Source organism: Cynocephalus volans, chromosome 11, assembly GCF_027409185.1.
Source record: "Cynocephalus volans isolate mCynVol1 chromosome 11, mCynVol1.pri, whole genome shotgun sequence".
Lineage (NCBI taxonomy): Eukaryota > Metazoa > Chordata > Mammalia > Dermoptera > Cynocephalidae > Cynocephalus > Cynocephalus volans.
The window spans coordinates 57,985,220-58,010,130 of NC_084470.1; the positions used below are offsets into that span (position 1 = coordinate 57,985,220).

Consider the following 24,911-nt stretch of genomic DNA (forward strand, 5'->3'; position numbering starts at 1 on the left):
CTGCTTACCCTAATCCAAGTGGTTGTGGCAGTCGGAGGTGTCTAAATCTGCCCCACCTTCCTTCAAGGCCCACCCATTCCAAGAATTACTCGACCCTTTCAGAACTTAATGATATTTTGGTTTTACCGTATTTTTAATGGTTCCTTCTACTAATTTTTTTTCTTCAGTTAAATAACTCTGTCACTTGGCAAATTCTGTGTCTTATTTTTCTTTTTCCTATTACCTAGCTTACTCAGCTGGGCATAAAATAGATTAACAATAATTTACTGCAGATTAGCTATCTCACATTATCAATAACTTCTTGCTGATTAACTTGTCTCCACGAGGGCCAGAGAGCTTCACTCGAGGCAGCTGTTGTCAAGGTGGATAGTTGAGGGAGGCCCCCACAGCTCCTGCACTGTACTCCTTGGATTTTTGGACAAAACTAGGTCAGGTCCTGATGGGAACAATTAGTATGAGTGTCTGGGCCTCTTTCTTATTTCCACTTCAGCTGCTTTAGTGTGCAAAGGAACCCCAGAGATTGTTTAATCCAGGGTTTTTAAAACCTCTAGATGTTGCCAGAAATGAAAACGTACAAAAAAAATAATTAAAGTGGAGCCTTGTTCACCAGTCAATTCACCCAACCCTACCCGCCGAAGAGTTTCTGTCAAACTCCTAACACTCTTCAAAGCATTTTGAAGCCTACTGATCTAATCCCTCATGTCATCTTTCAGAGAGGAAACTAAGGCCTGAAAGAGAGACAACTCATCCAGTGTGGCCTGCCCAGTACCCTACAGTCAAGTCAGCAGCTCAGAATTCCTGAAGCATTCCTTTATGTGGAAGCAGGAAGCAGGCAGGGCTTGCCATTTGAAATCCTCTACATTCTCAAGGTGCCCTTTAGGATGGAACTCAGGACCCTTTAGGATGGAACCCTCAACCATGGGTGATCAGCAGGATATGACAATAGTAAAGACCAATGATATTATCTCTGCAATAGGGATGGCAAATTGGTCAACTCTCTTGGTAGGCCAGTTCATTTGTGTATTGTCTGAAAGGTGGCTTAGCAAGCATTTTCTTGCCAAGAAAAGAAGTACCCACTAAAATACAACCTCTGACCTCTACTAGCTCAATGGAGACCTTTTTTCTATTATTGTGATCCTATACACCCAGCTAAATCATGATCTTTCTTCTACGCACCTACTTTGTCCCAGCCCCTGGAGGTCCAGAGAGGAATGAGATATGTCTCTGTCCATGAAGCTGCCTCCCTGCCCTGGGAAGTCTCCTAGAGTACTACAATGTACTCAAGGCACTTCATAGTCTCATGTAACTTCTGGTAAATCCTATACCACTATTTAACTTTTTATTTCTTGTTTTCCCAACTAAAGTGCCTTCAGGCCAGGAATTCTTAGACTTCTTTATCTCTGTGATTTGTGAATAGGAGCTAACTCCTTGCTATATACACGATCTTCTAAATGAACCTAGGATTACACATGTGGCCGAGGTACCCAGCCACTACTGGCTACATTTTGGGATCATCCTCACTGAGGCCTACAGGAGTAAAAAGCAGGCCAGCGCCTCCAGAGCAACACTGTGGAGGCCAAGGCTGGAGCACAGCAAAGGCCTATGGGAAAAATGACCTTGCCTCTGCACATGCCCTCAGACAGACATTGCTCAGCAGCACCAGTGCTTTCTCCACTGAGCCTGCTAGGACCTCACATTCCTTTCCAGCATGGCCCCTGAATACTCCTTCCGTAGTCTATGCAGCCACTACCAATATATCAAGAATGGCTTCAAGAAAGTTACTTGTTATTCCTGCTCTAAACTGGCTTCTATTCTTTTCTTTACACTTACCACTTTTGAACCCAGTATCCGTAAAAGCCTCCTATAGGGAAAACAGCAACCAGTAGCTTTTTATGTCTGCTGAGATTCAAACTAGACAAGCTTAAATAGGAATATCTTTTTGGCTTCCCCATTGACATCAGTGCCAAGAAAGCATGCCACAAAGGCTATGACACACAAGCCTGACTGAATAGAAGCATTTTGCCCTCATCACTTGTGTACCTTCCCATCAGTGGTACTGAAGAGCACTGACAGAAAATCAATCTTCTGGTACCTACTGTCAGATTGCTCTGTCCATGGACCTTCCAAACCTCAAGTACAGATCAAAGCTTTCCTCCCTCATCTATAGCCCTCCCAGACAGACCTGGGATAACGTGTCCCCCCACCATGCTACTTACACATGCCATTAGGTGCTGTGAGGGGTACTCGGGGTCCTAAGATGTTTCCTGGCATTGGAGGCATACCAGGAGGGGTAGGGCCACTCCCAGAGGGGTGGACGTTGGCTGCAACGGTGGGAATCATGCGGCCTGGCATGGGCTGGCCAGGCATCAAGGAACCTGGGCCTGGTATCTGACCTGTGGAGGAAGATTTAAAGTACTGTAAGTATACAAGAAAGGGAGATAAAAAAGGGATCAACTCAATGTCCAAGAGTGCTAAATGCAAAAAATACCCAACCCTCCAAAGGATTTGAAATACCAGTAGAGAAATAATCTAAGTCCTGTCCACAAAAAATCTCTCCCCAAGAGCCCACCATGGGAGAATCACAGGGAGAAAGACAAATTCGTCTCTTGCTATTGTTTTACTAATAACAAGAGACCCTAGGGAAAAGAAATCTAAAATATCCCCTTTAGAACTTTTAGCAAACTTTTTCTGTAAAGAGCTAGATAGTAAATATTTTAAACTTTGCCAGCCATATGGTTTTTCTGTCACAGTCATTCAACTCTGCCACTAGAGCATGAAGAGAGTCATATATAATACACAATTAATGGGCATGGCTGTGCTCTAGTACGTCTTTATTTATGGGCTCTGAAAGGTGCATTTAGCAACATTTCCATATGACATGAAACCTTCTCCTTTCGATTTTCCCCCCAACCATTTAACCATAAAAACTATTCCTTGCATGCAACCCATACAAAAACAAGCGATAAGTCAGATTTGGCCCTTGGGCTGCAGTGTGGCAATCCCTGCATCAGATATGATGATGGGCACTTGTTAGTTCTTAAACCCAGTCATTTGGCTGCTGAGCTCGGTTTTAAAGAGCTATAAACTAAGAATAGTTTAGTGGGCACAAATCAAGGTTGAAGCTATTTCATACGGCACAAATTATACTTTATAGAATAAGGAGAGAGAACTATGCAGTTTTTTCTTGTTTTAAATCTAGGGACTTTAGTATCTATATAAAGTCGATTGTATGAAACCAAACATTGGTTTCTAGATGTAGTACTGAGACAGCTGGAAATAAGCATCTTGAGGTCCAATCTTGGAAAATTTGGGAGATGGGACCTCTTGATAGTTAACTGGCAATTAAAATACACAGAGCAGAATTGGAGATAACACAAGTGAAGACTTCTCCATCATTGCTTAGGAAAAGGTCTGTCTTAAGAAAGACACACAAAGCTTCAAACCTCACACCACCTATCCCAGTGTCTGTTCCTTGTCCGAGGACCCTGAGAAAGCAGCCCCTCACTTCAGGGGTGACAATGAAGAGAACTCCAGTTAGTATAAGAGTCAGGAGTAAGGGTGGTCCACTGTCTTTGGGGGAATGTTTTTTAAAGCAAAATACATCAACATCATGCCCAGAATAAACAATATAGCAAGTTCTGGACCCTCTGGTCCACCTTTCTGCACTCTATAATGTAATGCAAGAGCCCAGAAGAGAAAACTCAGAGGTCCACCTGAAGGAAGACAACTTGGTCAAACAGTCTCAACAGAAAGTAAGAGCAGGTGCTGGACCCATTCCCGGGAAGATACTATTAACTGACCAACATTCATAAAAGCTGTAATGTGCATCTGCCACAGTGCTCAGACAGATCTAGGTAATGTTGAAGAGTCTAAAAATCTAGTAGCTGACACAGAGATAAAAGGGACAAATGGAAAGTTCACTGCAAGTCATACAAAGGATGAGTGCACATGATGGGGTGGCAGGCACATCAAGAAATAACCATAAACTGAGAAAGCCAAAGAATCTGATACCTTACAGTTTAGTAAGAAAAACTTGTGTATGACTTGGGATTTTGAATGAGATTTAAATAAAGCGAAGAGAGATTAGGGATAGGACTAATTCTTAAGCACATGGCCTAGCCTGAGTTAAACAATCAGAAACGTCAATGTTGCTCCCGTTATTCCTGAGAGATACCACTTACATATAGCATCTTTTTTTTTTTTTTTTCTTTTTTTAAGATGACCAGTAAGGGGATCGTAACCTTTGACTTGTTGTTGTCAGCACCACGTTCTCCCAAGTGAGCCAACCAGCCATCCCTATATAGGGATCTGAACCCGTGGCTTTGGTGTTAACCGCACCACACTCTCCCAAGTGAGCCACGGGCCGGCCCCACATCTAGCATCTTCATACTTACCACACCCTTCTGTGGTAGCTTCTTATTATCCATCATCTGCATTTCACTGGGGCTTAGAAAGGTTTAAAAAAAAAAAAAAAAAAAAACTTGGCCAGGTTACAGAGCTTGCTGGGTCTGTCTGAACTGATTCCAGGGGACTTGGTGAAAGGTTCTGAGAAGAGGAGAGGAACTTGGACCTGATTTTCTATGGGATGGAAAGATTTAAGGACTGCAGAGGAGTCAGAATCTAGAGAAGAGAAAAAGAGCTTTTGCAGAGAAGCATGGGCTGAGTGAAGTCAGGATGAGGATATAGAGCAGGAGATGGAGATGACAACCTGCAGGTTCCTTAAGAAAAGAGGATGGGTGACAGAGCAAGGAGGATGGGCAAGTGTGAAGTTCAGAAGGAGAAAGGATTTGAGTTCAGTATATGACTGGCAGTGTGAAGTGAAGGTGGGGAAGACCTGAAGAGGACACAGAGGACTTTTGCTTTGGGAACAGGAGATGCAGTGAAGGGAAGGCACAGAGCTCTCAGAGTTTCAAATAGGGCAGTGGCAAACACAGACTTACTATCTAATAATCTCCACAAAGTTGTCAATGAGGCTCCTTTGTCTTTCATTCCAGCTTCTTTTTGGAGGCCCCTTTGTTGCTCCCTTCCTACCCCACATTCACCTGCTAGGCCATTACTGAAAGCAATACCTTGTTTGCCACTCTCCAAATCTCTACTAATGATTCTCTAATGGCATTTCAGGTGCTGTGAAGGGTGACAAGAGATAATTTAGTTGCTGATGGAGTCAGGAGGCCTACTTTTAAGCTCAGAAGTACAGAAAGTCTATCCTGGAGACAAAAGAACACTTCTCATGGACTCGTGGTAAAGCAAAGCCATGTACAAGAACAAATAATACAGCATCTGTCTACCAATGGGTATAGGTTGCTTCCGTCCACCAGGTTCAACCTGGACAGTTGAACCAGTTCCAGACTTAGGCAAGTTAGGAATGCTCTGCCAGTCCTTCATGTCTATCTAGAAAACTGACAATAGCTATGCCTTTACAAAGCATGCCTTTACAAACAGGCCAGAACCAATACTGGGTAAGGGAGAAAGAAATACAGAACACACCAGGTGTGTTTTACAGAGTTGTAGGGAAAATATAGGAAAATGGTCAGGGCTCCCTCGGATATTCAGAATCTTGCCGAGCATTTGATGTAAATATGCACATGTGCCCAGGTGTTCCTTGGTTATTGTCTAATGTAATTGTGCATGTGCACCCAGGTGTTCCTAGGTTGTCTGACTCACACCCAGGTGTCCTGGGTTATCAGACTTAAGTATAAAAGATGAGTGGCTCCGATCCACAGCGTCCCCCCACCCCCAAGCCTACCCCCAGGGGGCCATTGGGAGGCCACTACTGCTGCTGGAGGCTGTTGCTGCCAGGGCCCCCAGAACCCTCCAGGAGGCCACCACCACTGCTGCTGGAGGCTGCTGTAAGCTGCTAATGCTGCTGAGGAAGCTGAGGACTGAGCTCTGAGCTTCTATCATCTGCCAACAGCTCCCAGGATCTTTCCCAATTACCTAGGTTGTGGACCTGCGTGTGAGGGGCCTGGTGACACAGCCAGGCATAGGAGGGGTCTAGTGACCCAGCCAGGCATAGGAGGGGTCTGGTGACCCAGCCTGGCAAGTGAGGGACCTGTGACCCAGTCTGTGCAGTGGGTTTGAAGGGTCTGAGCCCTAGCCTGACAAGACAATTGGCTACATTGGCAGGATTCGGAAAATTGCCCTAGCCATAGCCCTAGCCAGACAATTAGCATAGCCCTAGAAATACAAGAGTAAAGGTAAAATATCTGCCCACCCTCACCACAAGTCTTTCTGTGGGATCAGAGCAACCGTTTATATGTTATAATGTCTTACTGTATTACTGGCTCCAACACACTTGTGAGAATCAGGGTAAATGTTCTCATTTTACAGAGAGTAAAAAGAAGCTCAGAAAAGTTAAGAAACTTCTCTGTGGTCACAGAACTAGTAAGAGGAATCAGAAACCAGACTCGTGTCTTCTAATTTTAAATCTAATTCTCAACTTCTGGTCAAGATGGCAGAATAGATGGTCACCAGCACCACTCTCTCCCACAAATCAACCAATTTACAACTATAAAAAAGCAACAACAGCCAAGCTGGGGCCACTAAAGCTCAGGGGAAGAGGAGAGACCTATAGAGTGCATGAATGTGGGAGAAACCACCATGAGAGAAAGAAAAAAACCACTCTGACCATTTCATATTCTGGCTGCTTCTAGGCTGGAGCTGCTGAGTGCACAGAGTAGGAGCCAACAAAAGCCGCAGCTGTGCCCTTTGGATGAAGTTGCATGGAGGCAGCAGGGGAGAAGAGGGCCTTGGTGCCCCCCAGGCTAGCAAGACCACTAATAAGGTTCCCGTGGATCCACACAGGAGCATGAAGCCACAACAACTGAAAAAAAAGAGCCACTCAGAGGCTGGTGAGTCATCGCAAGGGACTGGAGCACAGCCCGTCCCACGGGAAGAGTTTGGAGTGTGGGAGGTGGGGGAGACCGGACCACTGGGGGAACACTGGGGCACAGCAAGGACAGCTGATCTGCCCCGCAATCAGTGCAGGACCACTCAACGGAGACTGGTCAGGAATACAGAACTGTAGAGGGTGCAGTTTGCTGAAAAGACTCAGGCCCAGACTGAAGTTTCTATACAACCTGGGTGTACTGGATCGCACGAGAGATATAAAGTCAACCATTAAAACCTGAGCTGCACATAAAGCCTTCCCTAGGGAATCAGCAAAAAAGCAACAATTTAGCTCAACCACAGAGCTCAAGTGCTGGTCCCCACAGGAAATTCCCCCATTTTTATAGTAAGCAAAGGACAACAAATTAGTTCCAGTGCAGAATTTAAGTGGTGGGAACAACAAATAATCCAACACATAACTGAAAGAAAAAAAGTACCCACAACCAGAAACAAAGTTTAATATTTACTAGTAAAGGTCTCATTTCACCAAAGAACACCTATAACACCTAGAAGGACCAGAAGTCCCCTGGGATACCAAGCCAGAAAGGGGGGAGGGTTGTGGGCCCTCAGCAATGCTCCCAGACACCCGCAACCAGTCCCAAGGGTAGGCTCAGCCACACACCCCTGACATGACCCCAGTGCCATGACCCCAGTGATGACCACTGAGCTGCTGCAGGAAGCTCCACAGGCTCTCCCGAGCTGGGGCAGTGGGGGGGCCGATGGCCTCGGCCACACACCCCCAACATGAGCAACCAGCCCAGTGACAACCACCAAGCCACAGCAAGAAGGGCTCCAGGTTCCCAAGCTGGGGTGGTGGGGTGTGAGGGCTTCTGCCATACCCTGACATCTGCACCCAGCCTGGCAAGGACCAAGCCACCACTGGAAGCCCCCCGGTCTCCCCTGTGGGAATGAGGGGGGTGCCATAGGCCTCAATCTTGCCCCTCCTCCTTCCTCCTTCTTCCATCACATTTCCTTCCCCTCTCTCCTCTCCCCCTCCCTCCCAACTGCTCTGCAACATCATAGAACATAAAAAAATATTAATAAAGCATAATTTGGTAAAATCTAAATTTAAAAAAGTCTTAAAAAAAATAAATCCAATTCTCTTTCTACTATACTACTTCATGCTCAAATTTAACAGTTCACATGAAAGGATGTACTATAACTGTTAAGATTTTAAAAAATCAGGGGACTGGATGGTTAGAGGACAGCCTTGTTAACACCAAGGTCAAGGGTTTGGATCTCCCTACTGGCCAACCACCAAGGGGAAGAAAAAAAAAAGATTTAATAAAATCAAAGGTATATACTTCTATTACAGGTATCGTGTTTTCTTCCTCATTATATCACAGTTGTAAGATTGCTCTGCTACCTGCAATAATTAATCTTGTAATTTAACAAACACACATTTTAGCATCTTGTAGTAGGCTTGATGGTGGCCTCCAAACAGAGATGTCCTAATTGTGGGAGCCTGTGGAAAGGTCTTTTGGAAAAAAGGAGAAAAGGTCTTTTGGAGAAGACACAGAGAGGAGAAGGTGATGTGAAGATGGAGCAAAGAGAGATGTGGCCATAAGCCAACAAATGCTGTGTACCACCAGAAGCTGGAAGAGGCAAGGAACAGATCCTCACCCCTGGAAGGAGTATGGCCTTGCTGGATATCAAACTTCTAGTCCCCAGAACCCTAAGAATAAATTTATATTGATTTAAAGTCACCAAGGTTGTGGTAATTTATTACAACAGTCTCAGGAAACTACGTAGGAAATATCTATGTTCTAGTCTTTACTTAAGAACTTCACAAATGTTAACTCATTCAATCCCTGTAACAACATTACAATCTAGTCACTATTATCCCTATGGAGGAAAGGGGAAGACATAAAGATTGAGTAACTTGCCCAACATCATAAAGCATGTACACAGGGGAGCCCAGATCTGCTGTAGGTACTCTGACTCCAGAAATAGTGCTTGTAACCACAGTGTATGCCTGTAGATGAAGAGGGCTATAGCCCTTTTCCAGCAGGTACTCAGAGACTATGTGAGGCAAACCCTGCTGCCACCAAACTGATGATCAGTTATTTGCCCCACACTCAGCTCACAACAGAAACGCTTCTCTGAACCAGCAACTCAGACGGTATGTTCCAACAGAGAATCTATTCAAGAAACAATGCTGCAAAAAAGAGCATCACTGGCAGATTGACACAGACACACATTGGGATGAGCCTACACGCTCTTACTCTCAAGTCCAGCAGTGCTGTTTCCACAGCTAACTATTCAGCAGCAACGGCCCATTTACCTATTTCCCTACATCTTTATGGCAACAAGCTGGGATAGGGCAGCTTCAGGGTTTTCCAATGCTATATGCCCAACAGCTAAAAAAATCTACTTTCCTTTCGCTTACTATAAATGTTGAGGCCTTCTGAAAAACAAAGTTTCTCTCTCTTACTGTCACAAACAGGATTCATACCACTGGGATATGGGTGTTCAGGGAATGGGAGAACAACGGCTCCTTGGCAGAGGTGGCAGCAAAAAGGAAGGGCGAGAAGAAAAATAATTTATTTCTGCTTACGGGGACTTGCGCAGGCAAACAGGAAAGTAAGAAAAGTACTCTCAGGAAAGTAAAGAGTACTCTAATAGTGATGATGTCCCTGTGCTGTCACATGCTACATGACTCACAGAGCTGTGTACCTAGTGCAGTGGTATTTAGAGAATACCACTGAGTAAGGCTCTACCATTTCCTGGGAAATGTGAGTTATCTCATTGAATCCTCCAGTTTGTTAGGAGGATGATAGGGCCCAGTTTTGAGATAAGAACACTAAGCCTCACACAGGCTATATAATTTGGCCTAAAGTCACAAAAAACAAGAAACTGAGCTGAGATTTAAACCCAGGTCTGTCTGACTCTGAGGCCCATTCTTTTTCTCCTTTACCCTATTCTGTCTTAAGGAGTACCTTTCCCATCAGAAAAAGTGATTTCTAAGAAGGATCAAATTTGAGGGCTGGCCCATGGCTCACTTGGGAGAGTGTGGTGCTGATAACACCAAGGCCACAGGTTCAGATCCCTATATAGGGATGACCGGTTAGCTCACTTGGGAGAGCGTGGTGCTGACAACACCAAGTCAAGGGTTAAGATCCCCTTACCGGTCATCTTTAAAAAAAAAAAAAAAAAAAGAATCAAATTTGAAATGGCGTAGAATTTAAGAGGACTGGAGAGAAGACAAAATCAATTTCTTGTAAAGCAACACCTGTCCTTTTGAAATCTAAACATCCTTGTGGTTTTTGTGGTGTCTGGTACAGGTCTCACCATTTTTAAATGCATGACTATGTCTAAATGCATTTCCATTAATTCTTACTAATATTAAGAATTAAGTCTGGCCCACACAAACCTGAAATGCATAGGAGGAGGCCTTACCAAACAAATTAAGGAATGTGTATGTATGTATTTTCCATTTTTAAAAAATTCAGGTATTTCTTTCCCCAGAAGAGAGGGAGAGAATGGAAGTGAGAGGAAACAGCAGTATGAAAGCATAGAATGGTGGAACTCTAACCTACATACAAGCTTTTTTCTTTTTTCCTCCCTAAAACAGCAGGCATCTGAAGCCTGAAAAATGGAAAGGTTTGCTAAAATTAGGTTTAGCTAGTAGGAAAATCTCTCATACTCTCTCAGGTCTATTAGATCTTTTACTAAAGCTTTACACTATACCCATCATGCTTAATGGAATGTTAGTTAAGAATCTTATTTTTATTCTTTGGGATGGAAGAGGAAGATGGGGAAGAAAATGAATCTAGGAATATGAACCTGTGAATTTCCAGTCTTGAGCACATTCCATCAATCCATTTCTAACTGTCCACAGCACATCCTCTGGCTGAGTCCCCAGGAGAACGGAAATAACAATCAGGGCCAAGTGAGGCGGGGGAAGCCTGGGTTCCTCAGAGACTGCTCCTTCCCCACAGTAGCTTCCTGGGGGTGCCTGTGACAGACGCTCTTTGTTGAGGACTGGGCTCTCACTGTTCTCTTTGTGAGGATAACCTGCTTCTCCGGAAAGTGGCATGGTACCCTTGTTATCACATGATGCAAGCAGGACCAAAGGCACCGCAGATAATAAAAACTTGGCTGATGTGATGGGCTATTCCTTCTCCCTTTTCAGTGTGGGGTTGAGTCCAGGGCATCGGTTAGAAAGTGACAACAGGTTGTAATCCTTTCCAGAGTACTATTTCCCATGGGTACTGTTGAGTAAGTAGGCCTGAGGGGCTTTAAAAAAAGCCTAAATGCCTAATGCCTTCGTTGAAATGTCCTGAACACATATTTTACTGACTGATACAAAATGTTCTAGTTTTATCACTAAAATATCTTATCATGTCTGAGTTCTCATTAAATCAAACCAATTCCTACTCTTATTTTCTAGGCACTTCCAAAAATTCTTACACTATTAATAATGAGAAAACCATGAAGATATTTAAACCAACATGTTCTTTTTCCTCTTTTCATACACAGAACACACACAAAGGCTTCCCCAATGCAGGCAGCTCACTTGAGATCCACAAGGCATGAATCCGCAAGAGTACCTCATTTACTATAAAAGCCTAGGAAGGACAGCACTTACATATCAGATTTTGTTATTTCCTTCTGATTCAACTCAATGATACATAATCTTCCTCTGAACATGTGCCAAAGTCCCTGTAGTCCTGACCATATTTCACCTTAAAGGAGACCCTTAATAGTTAGAGGCACCCTCCCTGCTCCAGTAAGCAGCACAATCAAGGACACCTCAGGAAGCAACAGCCACTACCAGGGCCACTCTCCTTTGTAGTTCCTCATGTGCTTTCATGGACATCACAGTCAAGGGTGTTATAAGGGACACAACACATGTGCTCAAGAACTTGCTATCATGACTATCTTATGCCTGGAATGGCAGACAGTCTTACAGGGAGAACTAGTAAGGCTTTGACTTAGAAATCATTCAATAATACTATTTTACAGCTCAAATGAAAAGGGATAAAATGCAGTGCTGTGTATTTTATCAAGATCAGTAAAACCTCCAATTTCAATTTGCCAGCTGTACACCAGAAACATCCTACTATGAAGAGTTCCCTTGACTTTTTGTCTGATAGGAACAAGCCAACCTGGGACACTTCATCAGAGATAGGACAAAATCTACAAAACGTTGGAGTTCCCAGGTGAGTAAGGAGTAGGACCAAATAATGAACCAAGGAAGAGAGACAGAATCACGCAGACAGTACTCTGTATACAAAAATTCTAAGTATGTGAATGAATTAATGGTGGGGGTGGGGGGGTGGGGGGGAGGCAAGAAGAACCACAAAGGTACAAACTAGATGGAACATATACAGGTGCTAGTTTATACTAGTTACTTTGATGCCTAGATTCCTATGTGTGTGATAGCTTGGTAGATTCACAGCATGTTCCTCACACTCTAAATTCAGGACAAATACCAAAAGCTAGTCAACTGACCCGGATAATTATCCTCAGCTCCTAATGTAAATACTGTGGCCTGTTAACTTTTCCAGAACTTAGAAAACTTTAGTTGGAAGGACTTTCTCATAGTTCTTAACTTATACCTGTGGCAAATTGGGGACTGAAGCCATTCTATAACAAAACACTACAGACTACCTAACAACCAAAACACTATAGACTACCTTACCTACCCTGATTTGAAAGTCTCCTTTAGCTCCTCTAGAATATGGTGTACCAGACTCACCATTAATCAACAGCATTTTCTGAACTGGTGATATTAAGGCAACTTTAAAATAGTAGGTTTAACTTACTTTCTTCTTAATTTTACTAACACACTTGATTTAACATTATATTCAAACTCCAAAGCAACCCCACAAAAGGAGAAATTATGAAAAATGATTATCTTGAGCTACTAGAACTCTCACACAGTGTGAGAGCGTAAACAGGCATAACTATTTTGGAGAAATGTTGGTAGCATCTACTAATGTGAACATATGCATATCCTATGATCCATTCCTAGGCACATACCTAAGTGTACTCCTTAGAAATATACACTACGGAAAAAAATTTACACTAGAGAAAAGTACACATGTCTGCCAAAAGATGTGCTCATGCATGTTCACAGCAGCACTAACCATTCATAGTAACTAAAACCTGGAAACTAATCAAATGTCTATCAACAGGACAATGGACTAATAAACTGCGGTATAGCCACAGAGTGGAACATGGTATAGCAAGGAGAAAGAACAAATATACAACCACTCACAACATGCATTTCACATATACAGTGTTGCAGGAAAGAAGCCAGACATAAACAAAAATCACTGTGATTCCATCTAGATAAGATTCAAAATCAGCCCAACTAATCTATGGTGTTGGAAGTCAGGATAGTTGTTACCCTTGGGAGGTATGATGGGGGCCTCTGGGTGCTGGTTACACAGGTATACTTTCTTTGTTAAAACTCACCAAGCTAAATATGATTTCTACATTTTCCATAGGTATATTATATTTCATTGAAAAACGATAGGAAAAGAGAATATCATCATGCACTCAATGATCTTTTCTCTTATAAATTCACTTTAGAAAAGCCTATTTCTGTGAGAAAGTAAAGAGAAAAACATGACCTATTTCTCTTCTAAAGACTATTTTTATGAACTCTAGTTTGCTGGCACTGCCCCATTAGGAGAATAGCTGTTTCTGAGTCTGCTGTAAACCCCTCAGTCCTCTGTCATGGAAGGTATCACTGTGGTACTGGCCTCACTTTGGAATCACATGGAATTCAGTGTGAATCCTGGCATCACCACGCACCAAAAGCTATGTGGCCTTGCCATGTATCAGTTCTTCACTGTAAAGTGAGGATAATGAGAAGTAAGTGAAACAATGTGGGTGAAGTGCATGGCATACAAATACCTATTGACATCAGGATGTAATTTAGGAAAGAAGGCAGATTTATCTTTTTGACCATCTTTTACAAGCTAAATGCAGATGATGGAGCTCCTGAGAAGTTACCTGTGAACAGTTAGTGTGGATATGACACTTTAATACCTTCAAGAACCAGGGACTTGTTGGTTAGCTCAGTTGGTTAGAGTGCAGCCTTATAATAACCAAGGTCATGGGTTTGGATCCCCGTACTGACCAAACACCAAAAAAACCCCAAAAAAACCAAAACACAAAGCTAGTACCTTGAACCAAATACAAAGTAGCCACAGTGAACTTCCCCCTAAACAATTATCAAATATTTTACAAACTGGATTTTAAAATAATTCCTATTTTGAAAAACTACTACCTAGCCCCGTTTTGGGGTAAAGCCAATAAAAACTATTATTTAAAACATGTTCTGGGTTGTGAATAAAAGATTTATGGGCTGGTTGGTTAGCTCAGTTGGTTAGAGTGTGGTGTTATGGTTATCTACATGAGAAGATTTAGAAAATTTGTCCTTTGAGGAAGTCAGACCAACTGATGTTATCATGTTGGGACCTCCTTAAGCTCCAAGGGCCTCTCTATATTTATCTCTGCTCACTTCTACATGCCTTGGCCAGAGATTTTGCATTCCACTCCAAGAAGCACAAACTTTGGCTCTGGCTACACAATGGGTACATTACTACAGAATACCAAAAATATAGGGTGACTATCACTCGAGCAATATAACATACAGCACACACCCATACAACACTGCCCGCTAAGATGGGAAGAAATGGGGTGGGGGTGGGGTGCCCAGGCAGACAGGGTGGGGCTGGAATTAGAAGTCCATTTAAGATTTTAATAATGTTGGTAGTTAAGTTTGAAAGAACTGTGAATTCAACTTTTAAGGTGGTCAAAATGTGGTGAATAGTAGCCAACTTGAAAGGGCTCCCACAAAGAAAAGATGGGACAATTTGAGCATCAAAAAGAATAAGGTCCATAATAAATCAAAAAACAAAAAATATACAAAAATATATAATTTCATAATACTAAAAACATATACACAAAACAAAAAGCCCTCATTAGTCAACTTTGGAGACTGGGGAATAGCAATTCATTATTCAGATAACTAATAAAAGGAAAGGATGAAGCATTTATCCAGTCTTTCCTATAAGAACTCATTTTTAGGATAACTAATTGAGGAAGAGGTTTTTTATAAAAGAATCACTGCCATAAATACAGAAGAAATAATAAACTTAGGAATCTCACCATTTTGCAACACCCAATGAAATAACTACTCTAGGGAGCATTCAGGATGGCATCTAAAACCATTAGGTGAAATATGATTGGGATCTCTGTAATAGATGGATAAGACTGACAACACAGAAACCACTGGCTGATTTTAGTCTCACAAAATGAGACAAGTGACATTACAAGAATGCTGACCCTCATAAAGTGAACCTGAATCTGGTAAAATACCCAAAACAATCCTCTGATTTATGGGAAATGTGTGGGAGGTAGGGAAGGAAGGAAGTGGGGAGAAAGACATGTGAATTTACACCAGGCACCTTAAGTGTACAATCAGGCACAGCCACAGTGTGGAAAACCTTGGTTTCTTCCAAACATAAGTGGCATATAAAAAAAAAGAAAAAAAGGAAAGTGAACTATTACATATTAAAAGACTTAAGAGACATAACAACATTGAAAGACTTAAGAGACATATCAACACTTGCAGCATGTGGATCTTATTTGAATACTGACTCAAACAAAGCATTCAAAGACATTTAACTGACAATTAAGAATTACGGTTATTTTTGTTTGATGTTATGATAGTAAATTATGTTAATGCTTAAGATTCCCATTGGTTAAACATACATTTTGAAGCCTATATCCCTTCCCAAAGTGAAGAGAAAAAGATAAAAATAGACTGTCAAAAACATCAATAATTTTGAAGTTGTGCTATAGTTATATGGGGGATTTTTTGTCTATAGCTGAAGATTTCCATAACAAAAAATTAAAAATGGCAGAAAAGTGGTGGTTGTTGAAGCTGGGTCATGAAAGTTTGTTGTAGTATTCTTTTTGTGTATATATATCTTTGAAAATGTCTAGAAGTTAAAAAAAAAAAAAAAAGTGTAGACAATCCAAGGATAAATTTTTAAGGAACTCTGAGATATACTGCCCATTTGGAGGCTGACCTACCCAAGGGAAAGGCAGTGCACCAAGAGGACTGTAAAAAGAAAACATGGCAGGCTTTATATGGCAATAAAACCAGATCTCACTTGCCTACAATTTCCTAGATGACAATTGAAATTCTAAACAGTCCTTGTCAGAAAACATTACCTGTACGGTTAGCCCCTCTGATGCTCTGTGCCACAGGGACGACCAGAATTTTTTTCCACGAACAGAGCCTTTCTCTCACCTGGCTGGGGTGGATGAGGTGGTGGCATCTGGTGGTGCATCAAAGGATAGGGTGGGGGCTGCTGATGAGGCATCATGCCGGGGTGCCCTGTTGCTCCAAGTGGGGCCAGCCCAGGGCCTCCTGAGTGCTGGTGTGCCTGGGAAGGGTTTTGGCCATGCTGCTGCTGTTCCATTTGCTGTCGGGCTCGTAATTCTGCATATTTCAGCTGTTCCATGTGGAAGTTCTGGCGTTCAGTAAGCAACTGCTGCCTCTGTTGTTCTAGCTGTAAGAAAAATAAGGGAAGGAAAAATGACACCAGGAGAAGCTCTCGGGTTTTAATGACACACAGGACATTGATCTAATGTCTGAATTCCCTCTATCTTATCACAGAGACATAGCCATCTCACCCCCTGCAGAAAAAGCATCATTTCTTGAGGAGTATATTTCCATTTGGACACCTGTTACTGTAGTCAAGGTCTTCTCTATACTGAGTCTAAGATCTGCCTTCCCTTGTAAACTTTGCCAAGTGGGGCTATTGCTCTCTGGGCCCACTGAGGACACATGTACATAATCCTCTCTGTTTGGCAGTCCTTCAGATATTGAAAAATACTTTCCATGACTGCCTGAATCTTCCCTAGGTAAAATGAGCCTCTACTGTCCTTTTTAATCATTCCTAAGATGCTAACATTTCAAGCCCACCCAACTTTCCCAGGTGCTCTCTTCTGGATGTGATCTTTTCGGTTACTGTCTATTTTAGAACATAACACTAGAATTAAATCCTGTGGATGAGTCGATGAGGCTTGGCTGCAAAGATATACATTTCTCTATGTGGGACTTTGGCAGTGCCACTGCAATCTTAGCTTTCAAGTATCCAAAATTATACGAGGTGACACATTCACAGAATATTTTAGTTACCTAAATAAAAATCTGCATGAATCTCAGTTTGAAGAATACAAGCATTTCAATATTCGAAATAATCTTTCTGGGACTCAAATTAAAATAAAGAGAAATAAGTTATTATATGTACAGGAAAATTCAGAAACCATATGCCTGACAACAATTCAGAGAATGGAACCTACCTTAATTTATTTCAGGGCTAATAAAGAAAACCAACCTGAATGTGAAGGAAAATAAAAATCCAGATCTCTGGAAGTAATAAAGATTATAAGCATAAGGTAGGTTAATAAACTTGTTTCTTTTCAATGATATCTCCATCCCATCATTATCTATAGCAATATCTGAGTTACTAGGAGTCATTTTCTAGTACTGTGCTGTTCAATACAGCAGTCACAAGCCACAACACAGCTTCAAGCACTTGAGATGTGGCTAATCTAAATGAGATGCGTTGTCAGTGTAAAATAAAGACTAAATTTTGAAGACTTAGTATGAAAAATAATTTTTATATTGATTACATGTAGAATATTTTTTATATATTGGATAAAACAATTTCACCTGTATTCTAATTTTTTAATGCAGCAGCTTGAAAATTTTAAATTACATATAATTATATATATTCAACAGAATAGCATTATTCAGAGGCATTTAATAAGTTAGGGAAACGTAACATTTTAGCTTTTGGTAGCAGCCAGTTCTGTGGATAAATATGAGTACTCTCTATTAACATTAGCAAGAACTAGATGGAATAAGCATGAAAATTAGCCTAAGAATGTGGGCTTTTAGCAGAGAGCTGCCTGGGAAAAAGTCCCCGTGGCATCAAGTGAGATGCACTACTGTTTATCAGGAGCAGCAACTAGAGAATTTAGGTGGATGGGGTGTGAGAACACAGGCCATGGACACAATGTGAAGAGAAGAGGCATGAGCAGGTGAGGAGGACAAATGGAGGGAATAAATGTTAAAACTTACATACTGAGTCTGGGTTAGCTTGTAGACAGAAAGAGCTGTTCCAAAACAAACTACTGTGTGAGAGGCTGAGGGTTACCAGGAGGGAGTGAGACAGGGTACTACCATGGTCCTAATAGGCTAGTGTGGGCTCTTCATTTTTCTAGGGAAGGTGATCTGAACAGGGTAAGTCTGCCTGGTTCAACTTCTTGTTTGCACAAGAAGGGAGCTGTAAGATGTAATTAGCAGGCGTGTCCTCTGGAAGCCCAGTTCCATAGGAAGACTAATCACTGAAATAAAGAGGTGAATGATAAAAAAGCGATCTAAAGATTCTGACTACAGATATTTGGTTTTGCTTTTTTCCAGGAAATTTAGGACTCTATGATAATTTACTGAGGTTACACTTAAGAGGTGGCCAGAAAAGGGCCTGTTCTATGTTCTTGTTGAGTCATTATTCATCTGGATGGACTGGCTGAAGTTCTACAGTTATGTAAGAACTATGGAATTTAGGTTAAGATGTGCTTTTATAAAGAAGCTGAACTTCTCCTGGAGGGAGATTTTTCTGTGTCTCTGAAGGGAAATTTGGTCTCTGCATTACCTAGCTCAGAGGTTTGGTTCTGCTTTTAACCAAACTAGCTTTTCACTGGGGTGGGGTGGGAGGGCACTAACCTTAGTGTCAAGGTATTAACCTTGAAAAGAAAAAGAAAAATCTATTAACAGAATGGGAGGGCCAGCTGGGAAGAAAAATTTGCCCAATTTTCCTTGTCTACAACATGAAATAACCTCAATTATCCTATTTATTTTCTGAGCTTCATCTGTCATTCTAAAACATAGAAGGTAATTAAAAGTAACTGAATGAATTAAAAAGGGTAAGTGATTAAACACACATACACACACACCTGAAAGGGAACCCAGTTTAAGCCTAAAGCTCCAATGTGGGATGAACAGGTCCTCTGAGGTGAGAGCTATGTCCAGATAGCAGGCTACCAGTTGGCTTCAGGAGGGCCATCTCTATGCTGGGGCAGATACAGCACAGCTTATGGCCACGTCCTGGCCTCATAATGGAAAGGAAATGCCTCTCTTGTTTTGGACACATTTTTTAAAAAATTAAATCCAGGTGAAGACCATATTCGCTTTTGTGGCAATAAGAAAGAACGTGAAGTAGGAATTTTTGAGAAATTTGGCAGTATTGGGCATATTTTAAATTCACTTAACCACTGACCTGGTGTTTTGGCACCTGGAAGTCTGTCTTAGAAAACTGTATGTAGGTGTGTATAAAGACAGTCATTAAAGGATTATTTTTGATGTGCAATTTTGTCAGATACACTGAGTGGGAGCAAAAGCAAGTTGCAACAAAAAAATTTAAAACATAATCCGAAGTATATAAAAAAAAAGTCTTTGTGATCATATATAAACACATTTATGTATACACTGAAAATGTTCTGGAAGATGCCATACTATTAACAGTGATTATCCCTAGGAATGAAACTGAGGGTAGGAGAGACTTTTAAATTTATTCATATATTATTTGAATGTTTTTACATCACATACTATTTTTGTCATCAAAAAACAAAATACTAGGGCTGGCTCGTGGCTCACTTGGGAGAGTGTGGTGCTGATAACACCAAGGCCAAGGGTTTGGATCCCTATACAGGATGGCTGGTTTGCTCACTTGGGAGAGCCTGGTGCTGACAACACCAACTCAAGCGTTAAGATCCCCTTACCAGTCATCTTTAAAGAGGAAAAAAAAAAAAAAAAAAAAAAAAACTAAAAACTAAAAACTGCCCAAATTATGAGCTACAGATAATCTTGATTTTCTTCTCTTTCTTCTTTATTTCCTAGTACCATGGATAGAGTCCAAATAGCTAAAATTAACAGTGTAAATTACTCATGAAAATAAGTTATTAAAGAAATTGTTGACTTTCTTCTATGACCCTAATCTTGCTCTAGGGAACCCAGTTTCATACAAGGTTGCCTGTAGCCCTGCTCTGAAGACCACCCCTCTCACCTCCACTGCATTCAAATCCTGCCTTCCTCTTGCCCTTCACTCCTACATTGTGTATGTATAAAACAGTGTATCCAAGCGGAACCTAACACAACAGAGCACTTTTCAACACCAAGGCACCAAATGCAGACACAGCTGCAACTGCAGCTGAAGTTCACACAAAGCTCTTCTCCCAACTTCTATTTGCATAAAACAAGGAGGAGGGGTGGGAAAGAGTAAAAGATGGTGGGGGCCACAAAAATCCATCTACGCTGCCAAGAACTGAAATATCAGCTGAAACTTGAAGCCTCTGACTACTGGCCTCAGAACTAGAGTAAATAATTATACTTTTCCTTTTCAATGTTTGGTGTCAGTGATGAGGCATTCAATAAAGAAAAACCAAATTCAAAACAGACATATCCATTTCTTACACCTGAGGAAAAAGAAAACAACTCCCATTTTGCTGCTCCCATATGTGCTTCTGGTAGCAGAAACCCAAAGGGGAAGCCTGCACCAGCACCATGACTGGTCCTTTTATCCTTGTTACAATGTGCTTGCTTCATAAGGCCATGCATCTTTGTGCTTCAGTACCAAACCTGCTACTGCTTTCTTAATCTCAAACAAAACTACCTATAATGTAATGGCACATATCTAACAATAGATGCAATTATATGACAAGCAGAACAGAGATGAATTACTTCAAATGTACAGAAAACAAAGTTAAATAGAACTCCCCTGGGACAGTATGAAATCCACTCTTTTTTGGTCTATCTTATAAGTACAAAAAACTTTTCTAAACCTACATCATATTTGTAAGGATGTCCTATCTTCAAAATCCATCCAGAACTTGACCATTTCTCTTCACTTCCATGGCTGTCACCCTGGTCCACCAAGCCACCATCACCTCACATGGGTTACTCCAACACCCTCCTTGCCAATCTCCTGGATTCTGACCTTGTTGCATTCTAATTTATGCTACAACACAACAAATAAACTGATCCCTGCTAAACTGTAAGGAAGATCATGCCAGTCCTCAACTGGAGGCCCTGCAATTATTACACATTTCAATCAGAGTAAAGCAAAAGTCTCTGGATGGCTTACAGGGGCTCCTGTGATTTGTTCACCATTACCTCTCTAACTTTATCCTCCTAAATCCCCAACTCATTTATGCTCCAGCCTACCCACCTACTCCCTAGTCCCTAAACACGTCAGGCTCCCGCCTCGGTGCCTCTGCACTGGCAGTTTCCAGCACTTAGAAGCCCTGGCCTATCAACTGTCAGTTTCTCAGGAAGGCCTATTCTGTTGACACCACCTAAAAATGAAATCCCTTCCCTGCTACTCCTAATCAACCCTGACACAGTTCATAACATACACGCAAAGCATGTATGTATACATACATATACACAGTATGTAACACCTTATAACTTCCTTAATTCATTCATGATTTCTATTTAAGCCCCACCAAGGCAGAGAATTTTGTTGGGTCTTATTCAGCACTGTATTCTCAGTACGTACATGCCCAGAACATAGTAGGTGCTTAATAAATATCTGACAAGTGACTCAACCCATTATCTCTACCACGAAAGCCATCACAGGGCTGGCAGGTTAGCACAGGTAGTTAAAGCATGGTGCTGATAACACCAAGGTCCAGGGTTCAATCCCTATACCGCACCCAGCTGCCAAAGAAAAAAAAGAAACATAATGACAAAAGCCATCACGGGCAGCTGACTGTCTCCTAAGCATCATGCTTTTCTCGCCATATTTCAGGATTTGGGCCATTCTTACAAATCAGATCAATCCCTCTTCCTCCAGCAACCTTCCCTTGATAATCTGAGCCAATCATGATCTCCCCTTCTCTGAATTTTCACAGCCCCATCACCTCATAGTATTTGGTCTTTTCATGTGTCAATGTCTCATTTACCCTCTAACCTTAAGGACAGAGTCTGGGTTCCTCATATTCCTATAATGTCTCTCTTTTCTGAAGGTATACAATTTCTATACCTAGCCAGATGAACTTCAGAGACTCAGAGAACATTTAGTCCAGAAGCTATAAACTAGATCAGCTCACAGATCCATTCTCATTGGTCTCAAACTGTTTTGTTTTTTTTAAAAAATTCACGACTTAGGCTGGACCCAGACACTTCAATTCTTCCTGGTACTTCTAGCCCCCAAGACAGCCTATGTCTGAAAACTGCTCTCTTGACTGTTATGTGCTATCTGATTGGCACCAAAGGCTGCTCAGTTCGGCAGACTCACTGAGTGGTCAATCCACTGCCAGCTTATCATGCTCACCTGAAGTGGAGTCAACGCTTTTTATTAAGCCATCTCGTTGACAGACTTTATTAACTTCCATAACTACTCTCCTCCAAAATTAGCACTTTATAAGAGGGCTAGAATAACAGCTACTAAGCACTAATGATAGCTGAATTCATGATACCTATGAAAAATTTAAAAGTTTTATACCTTATTCTTAATTACTAATACTTGAGACTCAATATCTGATTTTTAAGTCACAGAGAAAAAAAAAACTTCATATTTGATTCTGAAAGTGTAAAATTTTTGAAATAGATTGCTATTTAAACAAATCGACTGCTATCTAAACAAAACCAAATATTTAAATCAAAAAAGGGATGCTAAAGCTACTGTTTGCTGGGTAAAGATGAGTTGGAGTGCACCCTAAAGTGAACGAAGAAGTGTAGCAGGTGAAAGAGTGCTGGGTGGAGAGTTAGGAGGTTCTACTCCTAGCCAACCTGCTTACTTTCCAGAGTATCAGCTTTATTGACTCATAATAAAAGGATGATAGAACCCTGCATACCTCAGAGTCCCTAGGTTAAATGGAGGTAAACGATAGCTCATTTCTTTATAAATTATAAAGTACTATATAAATACAGAGAGCTGAACAGACATAGGTTTGAGATTTGGTTCTGTCATGTATGACCTGTGTGATCTGAGGTACATAACTTACCCTGTCCAAGCTCCAGTCTCATTTGTAAGAAGGACTAACAAAGAAATGGCCTTATGTTGTCATCCAGCATCACTGCTGGATTCTTGTATAAAGGAGGTTCAAAGCAATCAGTGTTTTCTCACTGGTACAATGACTAACCCATTAAATGTTCACAAAGCCAACAATGGCTTCTAAATATTAAAAATGTCATATATGTAGTTATTGATTACTGGTTTGCATAAAGGGAGGCATATATGTAACTATTTACTGAATGCTTATTATGCCATAGACACTGTACCAGGCACATGCCATACTTCTCTCATTTAACTGTCACAACAGTTCTGTGTAGAAATAATTGGTAGGAAAATAGTCATGGCTTTGCTGGTCTGTAGGGAAGGATAAGATATTAGTCCCGGGATGGAGGAAAAAAGGTTATGTCTTAACTATGCACAAAACGAACAGGTGACATTTTGAAGTTCAAAGGACCCATTTTGGTTGGAACCAGCGTTGCTCTATGTGACCAAGAGGACAGAAGAGAAGTGATGGGATGTGAATTCCAAGTTTAGGTTATAAAAGACACTGTGGCTTCTTTTTTGGATGTTTTTTCATACTCTTGCTCTTTTGATTTGGTCACTCAGAAATTACATGAGATAATAAATTCTTTTTATTTTTCAGTCACTAAGATTTGGGGTAATTTTTTTTTTTTTTTTTTTAATGTATATTCTTTAATTTTTTTTTTTTTTTTTTGTCTTTTTCCATGACCAGCACTCAGCCAGGTAGTGCACCAGCCATTCCTATATAGGATCCGAACCCGCGGCGGGAGCGTCGCCACGCTCCCAGCGCCGCACTCTCCCGAGTGCGCCATGGGCTTGGCCCTGGGGTAATTTTTTACACAGCAATAAATAATACACTTAGTTGGGCTACTGACATTCATTGGGCAGGGCTAGGAGTTATCCCATACAAAGAATTTTCCTGCCATGAATGCAGCTAATACCAAATGCTGATTAAGAAATGGAAGGCTGACCACCACAGAATTCAAGCAGAGAAGCCTTGTGTAATGGATAGAGTCAGTAGAATATTTTCCCAACATATTCAGTTGTGTTGTTTTATTCAGAGACTATCTTGTAAAATATTTTGTGTGCTCTAATTAGAATTTAACATTTTTAAAGTCAAAAAATAAAAAATAGTGGAGTTATACAATTTGAGATAAATAATTACAAAAAATCCACAAGCACAAGAAAAACTCTAAAGGGCTGAGATGTGGAGTCATTCACTACACACAGCCCGTAGGTGTCTGGGAGCCAGTGGACAGAACTGGAAAGGGGCCATGGGCTCTGCTATTCTCAGGTGACAGACGACAATTCCCTAAGAAGGCTTAAAAGAGTGAGGATCTGCAGGTTCACTGTAGAGAAAGTGACTTATTTAGAGCTAAGAAAAGAGCCCCACTGACAATCTAGACATTGTTTTGTAATTGCTCAGTTACAGTCATCCCAATCTTTAAGCTAATGTTATCAGTTATGTTTCACGAATGACAGCAAGGCATCTGGATGGCACTGGGAACTACCCAATCATCCTTTGAATCCTGCATGTGCCAATAATCCATTATATTATAGTTCCCTGTTACCTCAAGTCCTCTCAGAAAATCCATAAAATGACAGAAAGGAAGCTTATTAGGGTAAGATAAACAAGAATACTCATTGTTCAAAGCTCTACCTCCAGCAAGTTTTCTCTGACACCCGTTCCCTTTCCCCATCTCCCAGGGATTCCTCCTTTCTGTTCCCATAACAGCACAGAACACACTTGTCATTATTTATTTTCTTGACCATTTTCCCCATTAAACTAAGTGCCCCAAAGACAGACTTTCCTTTCTACTTTCCCGACTTCTGACAAGGTGCTGCTACACATTAATTCAAGACACCTAAATGAGGGCTTATGATGTTCTAGTTCTGTGAAATAGACACTCAACTAAGTCCCCACCCTCCAAGGATATACACTCT

General features: G+C 41.3%; 1 protein-coding gene across 8 annotated transcripts in view; it reads right to left on the reverse strand.

Annotated features, from left to right (window-relative positions):
• The window catches only part of SMARCC1 (SWI/SNF related, matrix associated, actin dependent regulator of chromatin subfamily c member 1), a 195,822-nt gene that overhangs the window by 21,743 nt on the left and 149,168 nt on the right, over positions 1 to 24,911 (reverse strand). For all 8 annotated transcript variants that reach the window (XR_010024852.1, XM_063113542.1, XM_063113541.1 and 5 more), the window contains 2 exons: positions 16,169 to 16,430; positions 2,217 to 2,393 (listed from right to left, as the gene is read on the reverse strand). Coding sequence is in view for 7 of the 8 variants with exons in the window: in XM_063113542.1 (XP_062969612.1) it covers positions 2,217 to 2,393; positions 16,169 to 16,430 (439 nt within the window). In the remaining variant the exon portion in view is untranslated. The remainder of the gene's footprint in view (positions 1 to 2,216; positions 2,394 to 16,168; positions 16,431 to 24,911) is intronic.